Source organism: Lynx rufus, unplaced genomic scaffold (genome assembly GCF_022079265.1).
Source record: "Lynx rufus isolate CCGP_SWC_20201006 ecotype Redwood Valley unplaced genomic scaffold, mLynRuf1.p SCAF_3, whole genome shotgun sequence".
Classification (NCBI taxonomy): Eukaryota; Metazoa; Chordata; class Mammalia; order Carnivora; family Felidae; genus Lynx; species Lynx rufus.
Window position 1 is genome coordinate 63,545,400 of NW_025814845.1, and position 21,492 is coordinate 63,566,891.

The 21,492-nt window shown below is 43.5% G+C and overlaps 1 protein-coding gene across 2 annotated transcripts in view; it reads right to left on the bottom strand.

The window, feature by feature from the left end:
- Positions 1–14,831: 14,831 nt before the first annotated feature.
- RASGEF1B (RasGEF domain family member 1B) overlaps positions 14,832–21,492 on the bottom strand; it is a 38,830-nt gene continuing 32,169 nt past the window's right edge. For both annotated transcript variants that reach the window (XM_047091689.1, XM_047091688.1), the window contains exons 12-14: positions 20,989–21,112; positions 19,535–19,607; positions 14,832–16,201 (exon numbers count right to left, since the gene is read on the bottom strand). In XM_047091689.1, coding sequence (XP_046947645.1) covers positions 16,177–16,201; positions 19,535–19,607; positions 20,989–21,112 — 222 coding nt within the window. In that variant the 3' untranslated portion in view covers positions 14,832–16,176. The remainder of the gene's footprint in view (positions 16,202–19,534; positions 19,608–20,988; positions 21,113–21,492) is intronic.

Here is a 21,492-nt window from a genome sequence, read left to right on the forward strand (position 1 = left end):
AAATGAAGGAAAGGTTAGAGGCTGGGACCTCTGAAGTATGAATGGAAAGAGCTGAAGAGATGGCTTCTTTAGAGCTCCTTAAATACTTCAAGTTTATAGAAGAAAGAAACGAGTGAGTGAAGAGTAGTTGTCCTCAGAGAAAGGAAGTAGTCTTCAGGAAATCATTTTGATCTCTATTCTCCTTTATTTTTTTTTGGTGACTCTAAGGATGCTCTATCTCTTTCGTCTACCGTGTTACTGCTCAGATTGTATCTTTGTGCTGAGTGAGGCAACGACTTCTTGGCATTCACATCATACACACTTGGTGTTTGTAGACAGTTATCATATCATTAGTCATTGCCTAGTTAGCTCTGCTTTCATGTTTCCACATAAATGAATCCCGCCTACTCCCTCAGTCTTGTCTGTCCTTACTCTCTGATCTTCTTCCAGCATTCCCATCTCTTTTGGGCCCCAGAGCACCTCACTGACAATTTATTGTCTCAGGTAAAATACCAGAGGTACCCAGAAGAAAAAATACGGTGTGCGGGCTCAAGTGAGAATTAACCCTCTTCATACAGTTTCAAAGTTGGAACCAGGAACAAAGAAACCTCATTATTGGCCACCTTCTTTGCATAAAATGTCAGAAGTGTTTTTGAAAGGTTTGACTATTTGCTAGCTGTACCCATAAGGAAATTTTAAAAGGAGAGCTCTATAATACATTTAGTGACTTTGTCCCCATAGTACTGAAACTTCATAAAAGGAGATAGAGCAAGGCTTAAGGAGAGTGGAGAAGATGGGAGGAGATCATAGGGAAAGGCCTGAAGCTTGAGCAGGAAGAGATTTCCCCAGAGAGCCCTGGCAGCCCAGTTGGGAAGGAGGGTGGAGAGTAGGTGGAGGGAGGTGGAAGATGGGTTGGTTTTCCCATTGATCTCAGTTTTCTCAGTGAATGAGGAGGCAAGATGGTCAGCTGAGGGTGAACAGGATTGGAAGTGGAAGAGGTTTTGAAAGTGAAGGCTGGAAGGAGCCCAAGAAGAAGGAAGCATTGAGAGCCCGGCTGAATCTGGAAACCCTGACCTGGAAATGGCTTTAATCTTCAGTTCCACAGTTTGCTTTTCCAGCATGTCAGTTTTATCATTCTGTTAGATATGCCTGCTCCTGACTTCTCTCCTCCCTGTTGCTCTCTAGATTTTTTGTCATTTTTCGCCTGCACCTCATTGGTCTCTTCACCTCCCATCTCACTCTGCCAACCTTCCTTCTTTCTTGCAGCTGCCAGAGTGACATTTCTTACCAACCAATCTGATCATATGACCCCATGGCTTAAAAGTGTTCAGTGGCTTCCTTGACTACTGGGTAGAAACGAAGCTCCTTTCTTTGGCACACGAGGCTCTGGTGAATTGGAAAATGACCACAGATGTCCGCTTCCCTGTATGCATGCACTTTTGCAAAGTGACTTTGCAGCTCTTCCTGTCGAGAGATGGAGGCCGTTTCTCCACCTCTTCAGTCTGGACTTGGACGTGTGACCTCTTCTATTCTTCTCTGGGACCTTTGGAAGTCCATGGGGACAAGCTCAAGCCAGCGGGCTGGTGGATGACAGACCACATGGAGAGAGTATCCAGTCACCCTAGACATTCCAGCCCAGGCCATCACCAACCAGCCAATTCCAGCTGAGCACAGACACATGAACGAGCCTAGCCTCGACCAGCAGAACTGCCCGGCTCAGCTCGCTCCCAATGACTGACCCGTAGGTTCATGAGTCAAACCACTAAGTTTTGGGGTGGCTGAGGGTGGGTGCTAGGGTAAAGCAAGTGAAGCATCTGTGGTGCAAACTGTAAGGAAGCCCTTGCTCACATTTCCACAACACTGACAGGGATGCTTCCTGACACTTTGTATCCTACGTGCCTTACTCGCCTGCCCCACCTCACCCTAGTCCCGGCCCTGCGGAGTTGTTACACAGCCATGGATAACTGAGGCAAGGATCTTCCTGATCTGGCTCCTGGAAAGTTTATTCCGGTCAGTCACAGCACCTGGACCATGGCCGCCACTGTTCTCATCTCCCCTGTAGTGTGTCCCATGCTATATTGCCCTGTGCTCCCAGGGACAGCTGTTGGGCACCAGGGTCTGGTATCTGCCCAGAGCTTACAGCAAATTAAGAAGTGTGCTGATTCAAAAAGTTCGGCTCAGACGAGGTCAGTGATGTTTAGCTAGGCCAAGAGATTCTTGACCTTGGATTTTGAATCAGGAAAGGTGGAGAAAATCCATCAGAGAACTCAAGTAATACTCTGTTAACTCCTGCCCATGAGATCCCAAGGGCATCCTGAATCCTGAACCGCCTTCCAGAATCAGCCTCGGTGAAGTGTCAGTATATTACAGGTTTTGTCCCCTAGGACTCCTTAAGATTCCGGTCTCTCTTGAGCTCACCTGCTGGAATTTTTTCCCTTAGTACGGCAAAAGTCTACCACCCTAGCTCTTTAGCATTTCTCCTCCTTATGTTCTAGTCACCCTTTCTGTTGAGTGGTGCTGGATCTATTCCTCTAAGCACATGTCATCTGTCACGCCTTTGCTCAGATAGATTTTTTTTGCTAGAAGACCCTCCCTTCCATATCTTTGACAGAAGACACTGGTAGTATGGAACCAGATCCCCTGGCTATATGTGATCTTTTAACCATACCTTGCACCCTTCCTTCACCTTTACCTTCATCTTGCACCCTTCCTTCATCTTTAGCATGTGCTGCTGCTAAATGGCCACACCCAGCACCTGTGACCCTCAGAGGATTTCCGTGGAGATGCCCTGCCTATTCCCCATACGCCTGGGAGTTTTATACGCCCCGCCCCACCGCTCCTCCATCACGGTGCCCATAACCAGCGACAGACTGCTGCGGAAGTACAAAAGGCCCACTATTTTACCTCTAGAAGGACAAACTCTGAGTGTAATTTATCCTCCTCGTGGGAGTGGGGATCCAGCTGAATCTGGGACTTCAGCTGAAATTGCACTTTTGCTTGGTTTCTTCCCATCCTTATATGATACCCTTAACTCCCTTACTGGTTTCTCCTGGGAGCATGTCCCTCGCACACAGCCCCCTGCAAAACTCATACTTGTGCTTCTACGTTATGCTTAATCACTTCTGTGTCCCCGACCTCTGAGGGAGAGGGAGTCACTCACTTCTCCCCTGTGCCACTGCTGACTTCTGCAGCGGCTTTAATGGTTGCATTTGAGCAAGTCAACGTTTACAAGTCAGCAAACTGTCTCTCTTACCGGCCGGTGAGCACTTTGAAGGCAGGGGTATGGTCATATTACTACTCCCTGGAGTATCTCCTGTAACTATTAGAGACACAGGACATATTTGTTGATTAGAAAATTCTTTGCATTGACTTGAAATCTGCCTCCAGGTAATTTTCCCTTTTGGGGCCAAATTCTTCCCTCTTACACAATAGAGTAGGATTTCTGACTGTGGTTACTTACCACCACATCTTCCCTTCCGGCTAAGTAACTCTGGGTCCAGCAAAGTCTCACGTGGCTTTGATTTCTAAAACCTCACCATACTTATCACTGTCTTCTTGGTGCTCCTGAGTTTGTGAATGTTCCTCGTCAAGCCTGGCACTCAGAACTAAAAACAATAGGATGACCAGACAATAGGATGACATAAAACAGATGTGAATTAGCAGTCCCCTGCCTCTAGACCTCTAGTTTTCCTCCATCTGGATGCAAGATTTTTCTCAAGAAGACTGAAATGGCTACTAAAAGTACCTATATTAGTACAGTGGAGACACATGTCAGTTAGAATCACTAGTGTCCTTTACATGAACTTTTATGAGACTCACCTTCCTCCACCTGAATTTATAAGAGTGACTTTTGAACCTAACTTCAGTCTGTCAAGCTTCATCTGGTTTGGTTTAATTCATCACCACAGTGAAACAAAAACTTCATCAGTTTTGTGAACTTTTCAGTCTTCGTGCTGGTCAATGATAAAAATGAGAGCACAGGGAGGACAGGATCAGAACACCATCATTCTGTTAGCAACCTGTATGCGAGCGGGTGCTGACTTTAACCCACTCTCCGGGAGCCATTGCCCGGCAAGCTCTGGATTCTCCCATGTTGTGATACGGCCTCAATTTGTTCACCAATAGGATGACATAAATGCTTATTTTAAAAATTGCCAAAATCAAGTTTTCTTACGTCTTTGGGATTTTCCTAATCTATGACATAGCAATTAATGATGTAGCAGTTATAAGAGCATGACTTTTATAGTCTGATACAGATCAATCTGAGTTGTGTCACCTACCAGTTTTGTGACAGCAAACAAGTTTCTAACATTTCCATGCCACAGTTTCTCTGCCCCTTAAATAAAAATAAGAATGGTTTCCATTTCACAGGACATTTGTGAGTAAATTAGTGTGTTTCCATCAGGAGTTTAACAGGGAACCTAGCATGTGGTAGTAAGTTTAATACATTATCACCAACTCAGTGTTGGGCAGCGGGTTCCTGACTTAGGGGAAACAGTTCTGATCGCCATTTGCAACACGTGGGTGGCACACTACCAAGCGATTCTCCAGCACCAGCTATAGCCTATGATTCCGCTGAATTCCGAGTCAGATCCCGTAGGTGAAGGGCTCAATCTCACAAGACTGCCCACTGCCCCCACTTCAGATGCCAACGGGCAGTCCGGGTTGTAACTTGAATTTTTGACCTACAGGCCATAGATCTGAAGTTTCCACCACCTCTTCCTTGGGTTTGATTCATTTGCTAGGGCAGCTCACAGAACTCAGAGAAACATTGTAGTTAGTAGATGACCAGTTTGTTATAAAAGAATATAACTCAAATAGCCAGTTGGAAGAGAAGCATAGGGCAAGGTCTGGGGAAGGGGGCACAGAGCTTTCATGCCCTCTCTGAGCATACCGCTCTCTCAGCTTCTCCATGTGTTCACCAACCTGGACACCCTCTGCACTCTTGCTCTTTGCTTCTTATGGAGGGTTCATTGCATAGGTATAATGGATCAGATCATTTGGCCATTGGTGATTGATTCAACTTCCAGCTTCCTTCTCCTCCCCTGAGGTCAGGGAGGTGGGAGTGAAAGTTCCAATCCTCTAACCATGTGTTTGGTTCTCCTGGCAACCAGGCCCTTCCTTTTGTGCTTTCCAAAACTCGCCTCATTAACATAACAAAAGACTCCTTGCCGACTCTCCCGGCTTTGAAAATTCCAAGGGTTTGGAAGCTCTGTGTCAGAAACCAGGAAGGGACCAAGACCAAATATATATTTCTTGTTACAAATCACAATATCACAAGAGGGGACCAACCACTTCTCACTGAGAAGGAGACATCTGAGCTGACTTGATGAAGAAGAGGGAATGAGCTATGAGCCTGACTGGGGAAGCAGGCTCCAGGCCAACGGGATGGTTAAGACAAGCCTCAGTGTATGTAGGGACTAGTAAGGAGTGTGTGTCTGGGTCTGAATGAGTGAAGGGGAGGATGGTAGGAGGTGACACTGGAAGGGCAGCAGGGTTAAATCTTACAGGACCCTGGATTTCACTTGGAGCCAGATGTGAAACCATTGTGATAATATGGGCAATGGGATGAGCCACATAAATGGACCTGTGTCCTAAACCACCCCCCTAGCTGAGATGAGGCACATAGGCCACAGAGTTTGGGAGGCTATTGCAAGATGATGATGTTGGAAAAGATGATGGTGTCTTGACCTGGTGGAAAGGGTAGAGGTGATAAGTAGTCCGTTTCTAGATATACTGGAAGGCACAGTCTACAGGACTATTGATGTGCAGTGGAAGAAAGAGGAAGCAAGATTGAGGCCAAATGATCTGGCTTAAGCAACCCAGAGGACTGAGTCGGTGTTTACCAAGATGGAAAAACCGGAAGGAGGACGTTTTGGGGAAGTATATCAATCAGGATAGGCTAGGCTATGCTGTGGTAACAAATGGACCCCCAGGTTTCACTGGCTTAACTCACATAAACCTCTTTCCCACTCATAGTACACGTCCATCGCCAGTTGGCAGGGAGCTCTTCTCAGAGTTATCACTCAGGGACCCAGAAGGGCTGAGGCTTCCTCCTGACACCCTTCCTCCAACCCCACAACGGTCGGAAGGGAGCACCGTGAATTGAACTCTGTCTTCCAAAGCTCCTGCTGGGAAGTGAAGTCACTTCCACTCACATTTTATCAGACAAAGCAATCACAGAGCTCTGCCTCACTTCAAAGGGGATGATGGGAAGTGCAATCCTACCACATGCTTGGAAATCAGAGTTGGAAATACTCAGTGACTAGCACCAATGACTACTACTGGCAAGAAAATCCCAATTGGTTTTTTTTTTTTGCTTTTGTATTTTGGACACAGCCATCCGAGTGGAGGTATGATGTACAAGTCTGAAGTCCAGGGGACAGTAAGGCATGGATCCAGACTTGTGGAATCTAGAGTTGATACAATTTTAGGAGAAGCTTCTTTAAGATAAAGACTTGGAGACTCAATATAAAATTAGCGCCAGGGTCTTAGAAGGGGTTATACAATAAGAGGGCTAAGGTTTAAGCTTCAAGGTAAATCTACCTCTGAGAAAAAAGCCTAGAGCCATAAATGGAAAAGACCTCAGGTGATAGAGGATTTTAAAATAACAGGACTGAATGAAGCCACCTATGAAGTAAATAAAGGAGTCCCTGAAGCCTGGGGTAACACAGTGTTTTGAGACTGAAGCAATAGGCAAAGGAAATATATTCCTTTATTCCTTATATTCAGTAAGGAAATAATTCCCTTTCCTCTTAACATCCACTTTGTGCTTGCTCTCCTATGGGCTACTAGTCCTGTTTATGACGTCTCTTCTCTGGAACTACGGGACAATGGAGAGTCTCGTGTCATTTGATTTTAACACCTGCATTCAGAAGCTAGGGTAGCATCAGACCAGTTCAGTTCCAAGGGAAAGTCAGCATTGAATCTGCAGAAGGAGAAAGAATTGACTGCAGGTCAACAGAGTAAATGTTAACTGCTAGCCCTGTCACCCGTTTGTTAAATCACTAGCCCAGGGTCACATAAATTCTCTGGACCTCAGTATATGCAACTGTAAAATGAGGGAGTATATATTTTTTTTCCAGAGTCCTTTCCAACTCTACCATTTAGCCCAGATATTCCATCTCACAATGGGCTGGGCCCCAGGACCGGATCTCATCAGTGGTGTATTTCATCACCTTCACGGATTCGTGTAAACTTTTCAAGTTCCCTATTCATTTTGCATTGATTACGATAGGATACAACTGAAGGTAATAAATAAATGAAATATAGAACCTCAACAGGATGTTTGGCAAGAAAATGGGATGACTGCCGTTGTGGAGTTCAAAGTAAAATGTTGGAAGTATTACCTAACCCTTTTATAAACCTTCTCTTTATTAGAGGAAGTTTAATTAATGGCAGACTTCAGCTAATAAATCACTTAGTCACAAGAGACATACTGTTAATTTTCTACGACTACTATGACAAAGCATCACAGAGTGGCTCGAACAACAGCAATTTCTCCTGCCCGAGTCATGGAGACTGGAAATCGGAGATGTGTCAGCAGGGTCTGCTCCCTCGGAAGACACAGGGGAGGGTCTCTCTCCCAACTTCCGGTAGTTCCTTGGCTTGTAGCAGCGTGACTGCCTGCTATGGTGTTCTCCCGGTGACCGCGGTCTCTGTGTCGGCTCCCCTCCCTTTGTAAAGATGCCAGCTGGATTGCTTTTGGGCCCACACTAATTTAGCCTCTCTTTAACTTGATTATCTCCTGAAAGACCCTCCCTCCAAATGAGGTCACATTCTGAGCTCCTGGGACTAGGACTGGGACCTAGGTACCTACCCCAAGCACTTGGACTCCAACATATCTTTGTTGGGGCCACAGTTCAGCCCCTAACACAGAACTGTGTACGACTCCTGCTCCCTGAACTTAGTTCCTCTTCATCCTCCAGGACACACACCCACTCAGTCACCTTCCCCCAGGGCTTTAGTTCTCCGCCTTCTCAATATTATACTTATCTTTCTCCTCCTCTCCATCCTCCCTATTTTGGCTCAGGCTCTCCTAATTTATTGTCTGGTCTAAGAGGAGCATCGTCTCCTCTGTCCCTTAAGTTGTCCTCATGACCACACCCCTGTCCCCGCGCCAATTCAGCCTCCACTGAACAGCCAGTGTTATGTTGCTAAAACGCACTTTCGTCCTTGTCACCTCACTGCTGAAAATTCTTCAGTAGCTCCATATAGACATTTAGGATAAAGTGCACCTTCTCAGCCCAGAGCCCAAACCTTTTCTCCATCTGTTACGCTACAAGGGTGATTTTCTAAGGAGAAGGTGAGGCCCTTCAACATAGGTTCCGGGTCTCAATCACGCCTCAAGATCTCTGGCAGTTCACACAGTTTGCAACACGCGTAGGGACTCAGTAAATCTCAGATGAGATTTCCTCTACCACCCTCCGCCCCCGCCTTTTTTTTGACAGAGAATCTGTAACTTCAAAAGTGCTGGAATAGCTGAAAACGCCACGAATTGCTAAGGGTGGGAACCTGGGCAGAGTCCCAGGCAGGCTGGCCTGCCTTCGAGGGAATCTACTTAGTGCGAGGCAACAGTCCTAGATTGGGGTTCTGGCCCCAACCCAGTCACCAACCAGCTTCATGACGAAACTAATCAATCGCTTCGTAAAACCCTTAAAGATCTTATATTTCATGGCTTTACAAGTCCTTCTCATCTACATTTCTGCCCTCTCTGCCTAAATTTTTAAATTTCACTGTATTGTATGCCCTAAAATTCTACCACTTAGAAAGCTGACATTAAATGATTCTCAATCACATAGCAGTATGAATTAATTAACACATTCAAACCTTCAAATTGCTAGCTAAGATCAGTAAACCCTGAAAAAAGTGATGTTGCTTTGGAGAGAGGAGGGAGGGGGAGCCCCAGGACACAGAGAGTGTTAAGGCAGTAGGATGGGAGCTGGGAATTTACCCACCTTATTGGAAACAGTGTTGTCTGTTGTTGGCAAAGCTGTGTCCTCCATTCATCCCCCAGTCCCAGGAAGCACATGACCACTGACGTCCTGGAGCCCGGGCACATTCCAAGCAGAGATGACTGCTAGGACTCTTTAAGGCAAAGAGAAGAGAGGCTCTATAGATCCAAAAGCACCTGGGTATTGTGCTAAAAGAGGTGGCCAATCTTAGCAGTAATACAACCGTTGTCCTTCATTCCTTCCATCTCTGCTAGAACCCATAGTTCCACTGAGGACAGAGTCTGGGAACTGAAAACTCAGTGAGGCTGGATGAGGCAGAGTCAAACTCCCTTCAGGCTTGTTCCAGATCGACAGATGTGGGCTGAAAAAAAAAATACCTCGAGGAGAAAAACCAAAGAACTGTTTTTACCGTACTCTAAACTCTCCAAACATAGGGAGTTCCATGTGCAAGAATATTTTGGTGATAGGTCTGCACCTTCATTGTCTTATAAAATTTAAGGGCAGAAGTAAGGGGCCCCATTTATTCCACTGTGTGCCTGACATCACAGCAGGGCTGCTTTATGTGTAAGCCAAGAGAATACTCTGAAAGAAAGAAAGCCTTTACAGTGCCTCTTTGAGGGGTACCTAAGAACCCCAGGGATTATCCTTATTTCCTACATCTGAACTGGCTGAGAGGATAAGCAATCCAGCAAGCTTCTCTTTGCCTTCCATCAAAGGACTTGGCAACTCTTGAATAGGGGAGGAGGGGGCACCTGGGTGGCTCAGTCCATTGAGCATTCGACTCTTGATTTTGGCTCAGGTCATAATCCCAGGGTCATGGGATTGAGCCCCGTGTAAGGCTCCATGCTGAGCCTGGAGGCTCAAGATTCTCAATCTCTCTCTCTCTCCCTCCTTGCCCCTCTCCCCCTCTCATGCATGCTTGCTCTCTAAAATAAAAAATAAATAAAAATCAATAGGGGAAGAGGGATTGGTGATGCCCAGTTTCCAGAATTTTAAAACATTTTATGGCATCAGTTAAGTAAGTTACTATGGCTGAGAACAATCTTCCTACTTATCTAGTTCTATTCATTTACCTAGTATCATTTTAGTGTCAAATAACTTATTTCCACACATATTTCCTAGCTTCATTGTTTTATTAGATTTTGAATGTTCTGGGTGTCTCAGAAGCTCTGCCAATGTCACACCTCTTCTTCAACTTGCCCAAAACTTTGTTATGTACATACCCCTCTACATTTTTCTCCCTCTTCTGAATTCTTGCTTGTTACGGTCTTCCTTTGATCTTTTCTGTATTGCAAAGATCTTCCTGGATTAGGATTCCTGGAGCATTAGTAGCTCCAGGCAAGAAGGGGTCCAAACTCAGGGGACTGATGTGCATCCTTTCTGGTCTCCTTCAGCTTGGGACTTCCTCTAATGGGTGGGTCAGCTTCCCATGGAGGAGGGCCCCTTCTGGTCCAAGAAATGAAAGTTGACAAAATGCACAGGTGCGCTCAGATCGTCACTTGTCTGAATTTTGGTCTTTTAAGCCAAATCGTGATTCATTTATAAATGACTAGGTGTGAACAGGCAATTTATGTATGATTTTATCTATATAAACAAGCACAATTACAACAGCTGCTGTGGCAGAGAGTAGTCTACACATAAAGCTATTTTTATAGTCTTCAGAAACGGTGCCTTCTTAATCTAGCACCTCTGAAATCATTCAAATGATCCCGCACAAAGGGTGTTTGCTGGTCTCTGGTGTGAGGAATGGTCATCTTTCGCTGTAAAGAAACTCTATCCCAAAGGGAGGCACAACTGCAGAGGTGACTTGAGCCTACAGCACTCCTGTGTCTCCTACGGAGTAGCAATTAGCCTCCGATCCCTTCCCTCTTCAAACACAACTAAACAAAACACCAAAGAGGCTGGCAGGAAGAGAGAAGGTTGGAGGCACAAAGGCAGGATGCTGTATTTACTTGCTAATTCACCCTTCAGTCATGCAAGCTGAGAAAGTGCTTTCCCAAACCACAGTCTCTTAGATCTGGGATGGCCATTCCTGGGCAATTAGTCCAGACCTATTACTTGCAGATGAGGACACCGAGGTGTGGAAAGGTGGGGAGACTGCCCCAAAGTCCTACAAATCTAAGCACAGTGAGGTTTAGTGCTTGACTCTCATACTACTCATCTAATGCTCTCATAGTGGTTGCAAATTATCCCAGAATCTTAAGCAATCTTGGGATCCCAGGATTTTTTTTTAAATGATGGACTCCAATATTATTTTTAAAGATGGATTTCTTGTTATGATTATAGGTACTAATATGCACAGGAGAGTGTTAACAGTCTAATTAATAATCACCATAATGAAAACAAACCTCAGTGCTTTGGATTTCCCTTGTTGATCTCTGGGCATAGGCCTACCCATAAGAATGGATCATAATTATTTCAATTTATACTTATTTCCAAAATCCAAATGTCTTAGAGGTACATTTGAGATTTGTTTCACCCAAAGGAAGCAAAGACCTCCAGTAACCAGACTGATAATTTGCTTGCTCGTGCATTCAACACACTCAACACACAACTCCCCACACTGCTCACCTGCCCTTACGAGAATTCGTAACTGCTTTGCAAGAAATCTAATAGTGCCCACAGTCCCTCCAACTGCCATGTTTTAACCAGGTTGACAATATACTCTGCTGAACTTACTTTCCCAGAGTAGTTCATCCAGAGAAAGAGGATTTCACACTACGATTTTCTCCAAGTGGTGTAGGTGGAAAAAAGGAAAAGAATGCAAACTTTGTTTCTGGTAGAAAACCCATGGGTTTGGCACCCTTCGAGAAGTACATAATTTTCTTCTTGATTCTAAGAAATATCAGTTCCCTTTTTCCTCTTTAATTCCTAAATTATGATCTATAAAACATTGCCTAGAAATCCTAAAATCTTTGATTGTGTACATATTTACACTTAAGTGGGCTAACAGTTAACAATATTCTAAGATAGATGCCTCATACTGTCCAGAATGTGATCACACACATTTGGATGTTTCTTCTCTTATTAAATTGTAGAGAAATGAAGCAGGGTTCTAGGCTTTCAGAGTGGGAATTAAGCCTGTTGAAGCCTGCTAACCCCAAAAAGGGAATTAGCAACCTGGGAATTTCCTTATTGCATTAACCCAAAAAAAAAAAAAAAAAAAGAAAAAAGAAAAAAAAAGGCAGATATGTATACCCTTTAGAAGGAGTTAATTTTAAATATAGAATTAGGACAGTGGTCTATTTTGCATGGAGCAAGCGTTATTTGCTAGTTTTGAATGTTAGGTCCCTAACCTGTTAGGTTTTGCTACATAAACATCAAACCCCAACATCTCTTGTTAGCATTTAGTGGAGTTGGTGTTCTTGATTACATGAAGCAGAGAACTCAGGGATTTATCTGATCATTCAAATCCAGGAAAAAAAAAAACAAAAAACTGTGGCTTGACTTAATCCAGGAAGTGCCTCAATTTTCTGGCAAACATCTTTCCTTTTAAAATATCTTAAGGGTGGGGTGCCTGGCTGGCTCAGTCAGTGGAGTATACAACTCTTGATCTTGGGGTTGTAAGTTCAAGACCCGTGTTGTGTATAGAGATTACTGAAAAATAAAATCTTAAAAAAATAATAAGAAAAAATGTCTTAAGGGTAAAGCTGATGGATTTGTTATCAGAATAACTTTGAGTTCTATACGTTTAGTTAGTAGTTTCCAGGTAACTAACCACATTCCCCGCACACCCCCCGCCCCCCGGAAATGAATTTAGGAATTCCTTTGAACCCTTAGCTCCAAAAGAAAATTACCCCCAGTTGTGCGTTCTCCATCAGGATAGTGAGATATGTTTGGAACAGAGGGAGACACTGTGTTTTGTTGAGACAGGTCACAGAGTCAACAAAATGTACCCCAGCGAAAGGTAGAAGATGTTAATAATCTACAGTGCAACATTCCTCTATAGTTTAGCAACTCAGCTTCCAATGGTAGGGTGTGCTTTCTGGAGATTCTAAGTGCAGGGGGCATATGGGCAGCGGTTAGAAAAAGAAAAGCACAGAAAGAAGCATGCTAGGAGAAAATTACAAGATGGGTAAGAAAGTGGGCAGGGGTGCCAGAGCCAGGCCAAGTGGAAAGGGAAAGCTGATCTTGAAAACCTTCAACAACAAAGGCAAGGCAATCATATCCAATGATGTTCTTTGTTAGATGAAAGGCAGGCCACCCCTGGGGAGCTCAAGCCTGTATCTACAAACCCAGGGGACGCTTCACATAGAGAAAGGTACGTTCTTCTTTCCCTATCAAATCCAGGTTGTTCTAAGGCTCCCTCCAGGCCTCAGCTCCAAGCCTGCTTCTACAGAATGTCTGGCGTGCCCGGACAGATTACCTCATGAATTGAAACCTATGGACTGACATGGCCTGGTGCTATTTATGCTGTGTTTACCCAGGCTTACATCCAGCCACATAAATTATACATGTATCTATCACCTGCTGGGGAGTCCAAATACTCACACAGCACAAAGAGGAGAATAGTAAATGATTTCCACAGATGACTAAAGTACACAGTTTAAACCGCTGCTTTATCTAGATATTGAAACAAGAGGGTTTGTGTGAGAATGGTAATTCTTTCCGTGAAAACTTTTTGTTTAAATAGACTTGGAATCACATTTCATAAGCCTAATACCACTTCGGTAAAATTTTTTCCACAGCCACTTTATGTATCTAATGCTATCATAGAGACCTTATAGCATTTTTGCAAATTCATTTACATAATGCTCAAAATGACCACTTTAGATCAGAGGTCAGTCAGCAAACTTTCTGGAAAGGGCCGTAAATATTTGAGGCTTTGTGGGCCATCCAGGCTCTGCCACAACTATAAAACTCTCCAGCAAAAAGTAGCCACAAGAAAATGCACGACTAGATGAGGGTGGCTGTGTCCCACTTTATTTACGGACACTGAAATTTAAGTTTCATATAATTTTCACATATCATAAAATATTATTCTTTTGATGTTTTTCAACCATTGTTACCTTGTGGGCCCTGTGAAACAGGCAGACTTGGCCAGCAGCCCAGAGGTAGCTGACCCTGGATGTAGGTGGCTGAGAGATAAACATCATTGCTGTCATGGCAACCATTAAAGGGGCCTGGAGTTCAGGGAGGAGCGTTCCTCAGGGCAAGGCAGCAGTATTGTGGCGTGCCTTGCAACTCTAAGCAGATTCCAGGACCAATAGCATTAGCATCACCGGGCTCCACCCCAGCCCTCCAAATCCAAATCTGCACCTAACCAAGATGTCCATGCTATTTGCAAGTCTGAGAGGTTATACTGGATTTGGAGAACGCTTGGCAGCATGGTTAAAGCTTGGACTCTGAAATCAGAAGGACTTGTTCAGGGGCACCTTGGTGGCTCAGTCAGCTGAGCGTCCAACTTTGGCTCAGGTCATGATCTCGAGGTCTGTGAGTTCGAACCCCATGTCAGGCTCTGTGCTGACAGCTCAGAGCCGGGACCCTGCTTCGGACTTTGTCTCCTTCTCTCTCTGTCCCTTCCCTGCTCACACTCTCTCTCTCTCTTTCAAAAATAAATAAACATTAAAAAAAAAGAAGTTCTCTTTCAAATCTTTGGGCCTCTCATTAGCTATGGGCCTTAGACAAATTATGATTATTACCAACATGCACCAAAAAGGGAGGATCCTGGTCCATGCTAAACACTTGGAAAGTGCCTGGCAGGTGCAGTTCATTAAATGCTTACTTTGACCCAGTTCCAGAAAGCAAATGCCCACGTAAATACTCCTACTAAAGGCCACCTCCTCAAGGACAGACGCACTCCTAGCCAGTCACTTGAGTTGAACTCCTTTGACAGCAGCCCCACCCCCACCCCACCCCCACAGTCGCATCCATAAAAGAAAGGAGAGACGCCACAAGTCCTGGCCGCAGAGTGTAAAATATATTGATGGTTGTAAAGGGACAGCTTGGAGACATTTCAGGTCTGCAGAGACGGCGTGCAGCATACATATACATGCTCTGTGTTTTGAAACCATGTCATGAGGTTCTCAAATACATCTCTGTTTTGAACACGATGTTTTTGTTTTGTTCATCAGCGCGGTTTACTACTCTACAGTTTCTCCTAGAGTAAATAAATAGAATGGCTGTTTGCAGAGCAACTACACCCTTACTGAGATGTTTAACAAGGCGAACTATTTCACAACTAGATCGACCTTTGAGTTAACGGCAAGATGTTTTCCATTTGTTTGCGTTCACTGCTGCAGTGGAGGGGAGGGGGCCGGTCACTTTCCAATTTATTCTTTATTCACGTTTAGTCACCGACAGGCTCCAAAAACATAATGAAAAATCAGTCTGTTCAAGAAATTAAATTGTAATTTGGCTGTGGGTTTTTCCAAGACCCTTAAAGTCAGATAATTTAAATTTACAAGAGGAAAACAAAATTGGCATGATGGAAAACTAAGTAACAAAAAACTATGGCAAAATACATCTGTAGAACACAGTGGTCAGTTGTAAACAGCTCAGAAGGGCAGAGAAAACAAAAAGTCCTTCTAGAACATTAAGCAGTCCAGTGACAAACTCTGCTTTTTTTTTTTTTCCTAGTGGCTATTTTCCTACCACAGTGTTGAGCTTCATTATATTAAATAACTTATATGGGTAAAAAGGAGTTTGCTAACCAGCAGCCAACTCAAAATCTTGCAGGAAGAGGGAGGAGAGGAATTCAAAACACAGCACACACTAAGGGGAAACAAAGTCCAGAGTCAGCATTCAACCAGTCTTACCCCTCCTGGCGATACCACGGGGCTGGAGCGGGGATCTACATGGAAGGTTTTCTCCCCTCCCTCCTCTCCCTTTTTCATTTAAGTTAACAAAGAAACATGGGCTTCCTCAGAGCCAGCACTCAGCTGGGCAAGTCCCATTAGCAGCAAATGTTCAACCAAATAAAAAACACACACACACAAAAGAAAGCTCCATCCAGGTGCAGAGCTGTGATTCACATGGAAATTCCAGAAGATGAATCATGTGCAGAGCTGGGATCTGTAGAGGATTCTTTCTCAAGTGTCTTCAGCGAACATTTCAGTCTCTCATAAAATCCGAGTCAATCTGTCAGCTGTGGGAAACAAGTCCCCCATCTGCTCTTGAGTGAGTTTGCTCGCGGGGACTTAGCATGTTTTTTTGTAGAACTAGATGCCAGAAAACAAAGGCCAGCCCTTCAGCGATCCGAGCGACAGCAGCAGCAGCAGTGACAGTCAGCATCCCCCGTTGGTTAAACTCTGCCTAAGAGGCTGGACCTGCGTTGTAAATAAAGAAGACAGGATGAGAACAAAAGTGGCAGATTATTTCGGTAAGGATTCAAGGGCCCTGTCTGATACTAGTTTCACCTTTCCTAGGCTTTAAGTTTGATTACATGTAATTAAAAAGAGAAAGAAAAAAATACGAAGCATTGAAGTCCATCTGTTTTTGTGCTAGTGACTTGCTAGTCACTTCAAATAAATGTTAACGGAGACGGCAAAAGCTTTGTTTTCAGGTAAATCTTTGAGTGGCTTTATATTAAAACAAAAACAAAAAGACAAACAGAAGTCATTAATTATAAAAAGCTTTCGCGTCTGCACTGTTCTTATCACAGATGGGTTTACTCAGTAAATAGAAGCGTCTTCACATTACATGTCCATTGAGAGTACTTAACAAGAAAGGTGTCTCCCCTCGGAGGTACATTTGTCATTGCCACTGCTGAGTGTGTCTGGATGAACGGCTCTAGGGTGAGCAGGAAAAGCGTCTATGTGAAATTATCTTATTGCCTTCAAAGCTAATGTACATACAAGTTTTCAGGTAGGTACTATCACTCTAGAACAATTAGTCTTCGTACCCACTTGACACAAGGGGGTTTGCAAACGCTCATAGCCTATTTCCCCTTCTTTATCCTCTTGGTGATTGCTATGCCTTGGCCTCCTGCAGTAACCCAACACTGCAGGAGCACAAGGAAGACTGTGCTTGCCTTCAGGGGGCTTACACTGTAGGGGAAACAAGCAGCAGTGCACTACAAAAAAACGCCTTGGTCTGTAACAGGAGAAAACTGCCTTAGACTCTTTCTGGGGAGATACAAGTCAGGGAGGGGGAGGCCCTGGGGGGGGGGGGGCGTGGACATTACACAGGATATGGAAAGGGCAGAGTGCGTGGCTTACACCCAGACGCAAAGGGCAGTTTGGTCTTCAGGGCTCCTTAAAAACAATTTTCACGTTGGGGTGCCTGGGTGGCTCAGTCGGCTGAGCGTCCAACTCCTGATTTCGGCTCAGGTCATGATCTCACAGTTTGTGAGTTCGAGCACCACGTCTGACAGCGTTGAGCCTGGTTGGGATTCTCTCTCCTTTCTCTCTGCCCTTCCCCGTCCCCCATCTCAAAAATAAATAAACTTAAATTAAAAAAAAATTTTTTTTCATGTGAAACTAGTATTTTATACCAAAAATACATCTTCACTGTGTTTATATACATATTTCCCTGTATACCAGTCACACTATTTGTGTCGGGGCCAGTCCCTCAATGAATGCTTCTCAGAAGTATTATTACTGAACATTTGAGTTGAGTACAGCTCAGCTCGGATTCACGGATTTGCGCCTGAATTTAAGCCAGTCCAGGGCCCCTCTTTTTCACTTCGCATTTCTAAATTCTCCACTAACTTCTTTGGTCACATTTCAACCAATCAAATGTTAACTGGTATTGTACACTGTCTGTATAATACATACAAACAGGAGAAGAGATTGTACAATTCGATCTTTACTTTGACTTACAAACCCCTCCAAACTAACCACCAATCAGGAGGAATAGGGCATAAAAGAATAACAATCAGAAAAGAATAACAACTGGAAAAGAAGGATGTGGTAGGTTTGGACTATTTTCATGTGTCTGGATTTCATGGGTCACACGGACACCAGGCATCATTTTTGTACAACCAATTTATCTGCTTACTAGTTTTTTTAAAAGTCTCTAGGAAAAGTAACCAGAGCTAAGCTATGCTCAAGGGCCATATCAACCTCATGCTTGAAAGAAAGAAAGAAAGAAAGAAAGAAAGAAAGAAAGAAAGAAAGAAAGAAAGAAAGGGGCGCCTGGGTGGCTCAGTCGATTAAGCGGCCGACTTCAGCTCAGGTCACGATCTCACGGTCCGTGAGTTCAAGCCCCGCGTCGGGCTCTGGGCTGATGGCTCAGAGCCTGGAGCCTGCTTCCGATTCTGTGTCTCCCTCTCTCTCTGCCCCTCCCCCGTTCATCCTCTGTCTCTCTCTGTCTCAAAAATAAATAAAACGTTAAAAAAAAAATTAAAAGAAAGAAAGAAAGAAAGAAAGAAAGAAAGAAAGAAAGAAAGAATTATGAAGAGGAGAAGCATGGAAAGCAAAGTTCATCTAACAATTAGGAGGACAAGGAGTAATTCCCAAATCCTTTTTCCAGCAAGATGTGGACTATGAGCCTCATGTGTTACACATGAATAATGCTGAAGAGTGCAGTAAATACCCTTCAATACCAGCACAGAGTAATACAAAGTTTTAATAGAAATGTGCCACTGGCAGGTCCACAATGTCACTAAAAATAGAACTGAGCACCAACCCAGCAAGCCCTGTTATATCCCCTGATTGCAGGTGTTGGCCACACCTTCTTTACGTCTGTGTCTGGGATAAAAAACAAAAACCAAAACGTGTCCAGTCCTTTACCCATCACCATGACGTGTTGTAAGGCTGATATTTTCAATGCCTCTGTACCTCATCCCTCCGCGTTGAGACGTACAAAGAAAACCTAACTTTTCCTTTGAAACAAATGAAATCACACAAAACCAAATATATCTCAGACACCCTGGTTCGCAAAACCTAGCCCAATACCGAGCAAAACGAAGACTCTCAAATGACTCTGGGAAGAACAGGACCGTGCTTTTCCACCCTGGTACAAAAAGGCACGTGTTCCCAGAGGTTCTTAGTAGAAATACAAGTAGAGCAATTCTGATTACATGATTACTATATCTTGGCCTATTTTACCTATTAAAATATCTAAAATAGTTAAAATATACATTTAGCTATCCTTGTTGTTTTCTTTTAGAAAATACATTTGTTTGAAAATGCCAATAGATTAACACGATTTTTTTAATTTGAATAGGTTCTGGATTGTCTTTTAAGTCCCAGCTTCCTCTCTCTCAAACCAAAGTGGGGACCAAGATCCAGTCACTAAGAAGAGTGACACGCTTAGATTTACTGAGCCAACTGGTACTTGGATCTCCTTTATCTGAGGTCAAATAAAATTTATTTTTAAAACTATTCGGAAATATAGTCTGAACTTGTTATTTTTTTAGATGATGAGGAGAGTCAGTGTTCTTTAGACCGTACCATGGGGTAATTTCAGTTCTTCCATAAAATAACGGGAGAAAGAAAGGAGAGGAGAGCCACTATGTATCTGACAGTATAAAAAAGTGAAAGGCGATAAAACTGAATGATGAGGACTCTAAGCCACAAAAATCCAGCTGACAAGAGTTAAGCAGCAGAAAGGACTCAGAACACACAGGGAGGGACTTCCTACAGAAAAGCACGTGGCTTTCCCCAGGTACGCCCAACATGGCCCATAGACCAGCAACGAGAAGCACGGAGACTCACCTTAGGGACTTCCATCTGTCCTTCTCTATGTGATTTTCAGGTCCTTCACTCTCATAGGAAGCCAAGTAGAGTGCTACAATCAACCACAGGTAAGAATGCATTAACACTGAGGCCTTCTCTTGGTATTGCCCCCGCCCCCATCCATCTCCTGTTTAACCGGAGCCCACCCCTACAGCAAAACTCTTTAAAATATCCAATGACAACTGAGAAGCATCACAGTTTCATTACGAACACCGAATGTCACTTTGCCCCTGACTGACCATCTCAGACCCAAAACCCAAGGGGTTCTAGGCCAAAAATGCACTTAATTAACTGAGGGTTTATGAGGCAAAACAGCTTACAAATGCAAGCCGCACGATGCTATCCTATGCTCACGTTTATGTTCTTTATGAAGACAGGGAGGGGAGGGAGATCCTTTCCTGGTAGCCTTGATTTTTAAAAAACCTTTAGAAGCTAAAAAGCCAGATTTTCTAGGTCAAATTTTCACCCCTCTAATGTTTTTTTTTTATTTGTAAATCAAAAGGAAACTCATGCAATGATTTTAAAGTGTGTTATTAATCCTATTTGTAGAGATTAATAACAATCAAGCCCCCTCTGGAATGTGTAATATTAGTGCAAAATGCACTTCGGTCATTATCAAAAACACTATCAATCTACTGGGAAAAATACTATTGATTTCTAGAATATTAGGATATAAAAGATCAGTACAACAAATCCCTAAGTCTTTTACAAATTTTAACTCTCTTCCAATCAATTTTTTTTTCAGTATAGACAATCACTGTTTCTGCCTCAAATTCCTTAATTAAAAAAAAAACAATTATGTTTATTTGTTTATGAGAGAGAGAGACAGAGCGTGAGTGGGGGAGGAGCAGAGTTGGGAAACACAGAACCTGAAACAGCTGTCAGCACAGAGCCCGATGTGGGGCTTGAACTCATAAACTGCGAGATCATGACCGAGCTGAAGTCAGGTACTCAACAGACTGAACCACCCAGGAGCCCCCCAAATTCCTTAATGTTTTAACGGGTCAAGATTTTCCACTACTTTTTCAAAAAGCAGCAGGTAGCCACTATTTTTTTATTTTTGCTTTTTTCAAATTACTTTTAATATCAACATACCACAAACAAAACACCTTTTTTCTCCAATGAAGCATGTCCAAACAAGGGGAAAAAAATCCTTCAATGACTTTCCATTTGTGCCCAAAGCTTTGCAGATCTAGTATTATAGAGAATGCTTAAACACAGAAACTATTTATGGGTGAAGAATGAGTGACCGATTCAACTATTTTAGGGATAAATCATATGGTTTCCTGTTCAACAGAAAACTCTCAAGTAGAGTAGGTCAGAAGATAGGCCTCCTACGATAGGAGGAACCAGGCACCAAGCATGTATACAGGAATCTCCCAATTGCAGGGTTGTGGATGCTGCTGGCAGTTCCAGCCGAAAGGCCTACTCACCATCTTCACTGAAGACTGGTACTGTGAGCAGATACTGCAAGATCTTCCGGTCCCTCTCAAATGGACACTCCACTTGTTTCCATATCATGAATTCACTCACTTGTTTGGCCAGTTCCCAAAATTTCTAGGAAACAATAAAAGAAGTGCATTTAAAGGCAGCCGTCAAAAATCCTGAGTATTCCATTTAATGTTTCCTTCTGGCTTCTAATCAACTGAACTACATGATTTTCTTAATTTGATAAAAACTCGCTATAGGTATTTGTGAGGAATAAGTATAAATGTAATCATGTACCTCTAGATATTAATGAATAATCATGTTGCAGCTACTTTCTTCTACTCAGTATTGTTATTTTCTTTCTTTCATTTAAAAAAATTTTTTAATGTTTATTTATTTTTGAGAGACAGAGCATGAGGAGGGGAGGGGCAGAGAGAGAGGGAGACACAGAATCCGAAGCAGGCTCCAGGCTCTGAGCTGTCATCACACAGCCAGACGCAGGGCTCAAA